At 45.6% G+C, this 4,510-nt stretch overlaps 1 protein-coding gene across 1 annotated transcript in view; it reads left to right on the top strand.

Annotated features, from left to right (window-relative positions):
• The first annotated feature begins 3,788 nt into the window (after positions 1-3,788).
• LOC105001711 (keratin, type II cuticular Hb1-like) overlaps positions 3,789-4,510 on the top strand; it is a 7,256-nt gene continuing 6,534 nt past the window's right edge. The window contains 2 exon segments of the mRNA XM_010858084.1: positions 3,789-3,826; positions 4,030-4,127. Coding sequence (XP_010856386.1) covers positions 3,789-3,826; positions 4,030-4,127 — 136 coding nt within the window.

A 4,510-nucleotide genomic window follows, 5' to 3' on the forward strand; every position in this document is an offset into this window, starting at 1 on the left:
GGGTGGGGGTGGGGTGGGGAGAGGTTCTTGGCTGGGGCCTGAAGGAAAGATGAAGTGAGTGGATGTGTCCTTTACCAAAGCAAACTCCTCAACCTGAGTGATGGTGGGAGTGGAAGGGAAAGGCAGACAACAAGGCAAGAATTCTGAAGCCCATGGGCCTTCAGTAGAGATGGGGTAGGGTTGAGGAAAGAGAAGTGGATGGAAGGTAGTTTTCTAGAGGAAAGGAAGAAGAAAGATGCTTGCTTTTAGATTACTACTCTCCAGGGCCACTTGGAAGAAGGATGGAGACTGACTGGGGTGAGGAGAATGGCATGGAAGGGAGACTCGGGGAGACAGAGGAGAGAGGAAGGAAGTGGAGGACAGTGGAGGATGAAAAAGGGCAAGACCCATGGGAGAATAGTGGGACACTCCACGATGGAAGAGCAAAGGAGGTTCATGGGGGAAGGGGCACAGGTATAGACCTACTTAAAGGGTAGGCTCCAGCTCTAAATAAATGAGCCCTTATGGGGCAGGGACATGGGCTGGGGGAGGTGCAGGGGCTCAGCCTGGTTGGTGGGAATGGACCTCACCAAGGGTGGAGCTCCTGAGTCAGGCTTCCCCCTCTGCCAGATTCTCTAGGACTGCCTTTGGCCCTCCCTCCCCTGGTGAGTTCTCATGGACAATTGGTCCCTGTCCCAGGCTGTCTTGGCTGAGGGGCAGAGCTCTGGCACACCTCTTGGATACCTGCAAGCCTAGAGCTTTGGTATCTTCCAGATATAGAGTTCACAGGCTGCTTCCCAGTCTGCAGCCATGCAGCAGAATGACATGGGCCCTGCTTCGGAAGTCTCTGTCTCCACTGGCTCTCCACTGTCAAAGCATCTCATGATACCTTCCTCTTCTGCAAGGAAGAAGAGATTGCCTCAGATTGCCCCCACTGTCGACTCTTTGAAATACCTCCATGCACATCTTTTTTACCAACACTGTCCCTCCTGCTGCTTTTTGAAGCCTGTCCTCACCCTTTCTAGGGATCCGTTCATACCTTTCTCATCAGACTAACTGTATTTCACACTGTCCTGGAATGGGCACTGTCAACAGGCATTGAGCTCCTGAGGATCTGATGGTATAGCTATAAACAAACTCTCTTAGGCTTCTGCCCTTTCTCATGAACTTCTGAACTTCTGGGTCTGTCTTCCCTGTCAGATCAGGAGTTCCAGAATCCATATTTCCTTCCTCCTCTTAATGCTTTCCTCTCTCCTTCCAACCCTTAAGATAGGGTTCAGCATATTGCAGGGATACATCAATCACAGAATTCTTGAATCTAGCAACAAGATGTTACCTTGTCTAACCCACCATCCATCTTGGGGCATCTGCTTTGCAACATCCTTCACAGGAGCAGGATGGACTAGAGGGAGTCTTGAAAAAGAACTTCTCAATGTTAAAATTACCTGATTTACCCCTTCTCTCCAGGCATCCCTTGAAACAAGATCTGAAGAGGCTCTGATCTCCAGATATAAAGGTCTTTTGGTTCACCCTGTCTCCACAAACATGATGGCCACTCCAGAATAAAGAATGTTTCTCTTTTACATAAAGCTCCCCTAAATGGGAGACATAATGCAAGCTCCTTAGGAAGGCATGACTATTTGCCCTCCTTCTGGCAAGTTTTTCTTCAAATCCAACTTCCATATGTCCAGCCACAGTGGAATTCCTGCTCTCTTTAGAGTTCCATTATACTTGGATGGATTGTCAACCTCAATCCCATGATATCCCTGGGCTACTGATCAATCAGGAGATTTTAGAATTATGCAAAAATAAATAAATAAATAAAAATTCACCATTAGGCAAGGTGAATGAGCATGTCATTAATTTGTGGCTAAAGATTTCTAATGGTGTGTTAAGGCCAAATAAGGAACACAAATTCATCAATTATAACAGATAACATACTTTTTGGACTGTACAAGCTTTTCTTTTCACCCAGTAGTGTAGTTACCTGAGGATTGGTGACACTTTCCCTTTGCCTAAGAAGAGAGATTTTCATTGGGCCTTCCCTCAGGTAGCTGGGCTTGAGGATGGACCTTTGATTTTGGGTTCTTTTTCAGGATAAAGGAAAGGTCTCCAATTCTACTTGCCCCTAAGACTAACTCCATGGTAGAATAAGAGTTGATAACATATTTTGAGCACTTGCTGTGTGCCAGCTGTTGTGTTAAGAATTATCCATGTATTTTAAAATTTAATCTGTCTATTCTGCCTGCAATGTGGGAGACCTGGGTTTGATCCCTGGGGTGGGAAGATCTCCTGGAGAAGGGAAAGGCTACCTACTCCAGTATTCTGGCCTGGAGAATTCCATGGACTGTATAGGCCATGGGGTTGCAAAGAGTAGGACATGACTGAATGACTTTCACTTCATTTCACTTCATTATTCCTTTAACATAGGCATCATTAGTGGGTATTTTACATGTGGTTTAGTAATGTAGGTAGGTATATTCCATGAAACATGCTGATATATCCACAGCAGAAGCAGTAGCAACAACAATAATAACACATATCTCTACCTCTCCATCAAACCTGACATTATAACTGCAGCAGTAGCGACACCTACCACTAATATGATTACATCCTTAGGAGTGTGTCAGGCTCTATTGTAACTGCTTGACATGGATTAATTCTTTTAATCCTTATAAAAACTATATGAGGTAGGTAGCATTACCCCTACTTTACAAATCATGAAATGAAATAGGGAGAGGTTAAGAAATTGCTTGAAGTTACATAGCTAGAAACTGGGAGAGGGGGACTTTGAAACTAGGCAGTTTGGACTCTGGGTATGTGTTCTTAACTGATAAGCCATGTATTTAAACTTTTTAGTTCCAATTATAGTAAGAAATAATTTTTCATAGTGATTAAGCACACACATACGTACATATCATATACTATTGAAATAAAAGATCCTGAAGTGTTTTAATTATGTATGCTACACTCTGATGTTTTCTACTATATTCTACTCTACTTGATTTTGTCCTAACCTGTTTCATTAAAATTCTGGTTGCTTCTATTTGTGGATCATGATGTGAACTTTGAGAAAATGCAGTCCCAGAGCCTCTTGCTTCTTAATGATTACAACAAAGCACATCTGCACAGTGCTCTGGAGTTTGTTGAGTGCATGCACATCTCTGTAATTCTCCAAGGCAGCCCTGGGAAGAAGATGCTTAGTCCATTTCCAAGAGGAGTGAACTACCTTGCTCCCCTAGATCACATAGATCTAGTCATGGAAGAGTCCTGGTTCCTACCCAGCCTTATAAGGTTCAAGGACCAATCTAACTATGTTGGATGGATGGTACACACCAATATGGATTTGTTCTGACAATATGGATTAGCATCTTCTAATGCTACTGACAAATTGCTGTAAACAGAAGGATGTTGCAGGGTTGTTAGAACATGGAAAGCAATATAGGATCAGGGGGGTGATGGCAGGGCGCTGGATGCTCCCTCTATATGGCTCTGTCTAGAAAGATTCTCTTGTATTCTGAGCCAAAAGCTATAAAAAAACTTATAATAGCTGTGTCTACCCCAGTCCTTCTGCGCCCTGGGGAAATCATGGAGCCTGGAGGTGAAATCTAGACAGGCTATCCTTGCTTGGGGCCTTGTTGGAAATGGCTGGGCATTCTGGAGACTGCTGAGCCAAGGTGTACCTCCTTAGGCCTCATGGAAGACTCTGTGGGAGGGAGTGCCTCCTCTCAGCACAGGCTAACAAATAAGGTCTAAGAAGGGGATTGTCAGGTGCAAGTGGAGGTAGATGTATGTGTGTATGAGCACGTATGAGTATCTGTGAGATTGTTGATGGGAAGTCCAGCATGTGAGTTCGCAGTGTGTATGTTTGTGTGTGTGTGAGAGAAAGAGAGAAACAGAGAGAGAGGCAAGATACAGAGAGTTGGCTGATGGGTGCAGGTGAGGAATCTGGGAGCAGGTGTGTGAGGCTTTGGTGCTGTAAAAACAGCCATCCCTGTGAGGGAAATCACGGAGCCCATCTGTTGATCTTACGCTCTCCCAGTGTTGCAGTGCCGATGTGACCAGCACCACGGACAGCGGCATGAGCACATCACATGGGTGGTACGGGAGAAGCCGCAGCCCCGCCTTCCTCCGCCCTCCTTTCCAACGTGAGTCACCGCTCCCCTATCCTCAAAAACCTTTCGCCAACTGTGTATGAGGAGGTTGGGGTGGGGTGAGGAGAGGTGAGCTGGCCCTTTGAGGACAAAAATTGTGCAGTTTAGGGTAAAAGGCCATAAACATCTGGCCTCATCTGGCACCCAATTAAGAACATTAAGGAAGGAGCAACAGCAGCTAAACAACCCAAGCCCATAAACGTGTCTAATTGCTCCTAACACGTGGATACATCAGGCTCCTCACATATATAAAAGGCCCAACGATGTTCAAGAAATGAACACCTCGTCCACTCGCCGTCCATTAGGCCGTCTGCCTCCTGAGAGCCTCCCGTGCCCCCAAAGAAACACCATGACTTGCGGATCTTACCGTGCTCTCC

The sequence above is a fragment of the Bison bison genome, unplaced genomic scaffold, assembly GCF_000754665.1.
Source record: "Bison bison bison isolate TAMUID 2011002044 unplaced genomic scaffold, Bison_UMD1.0 scf7180017864383, whole genome shotgun sequence".
NCBI lineage: Eukaryota > Metazoa > Chordata > Mammalia > Artiodactyla > Bovidae > Bison > Bison bison.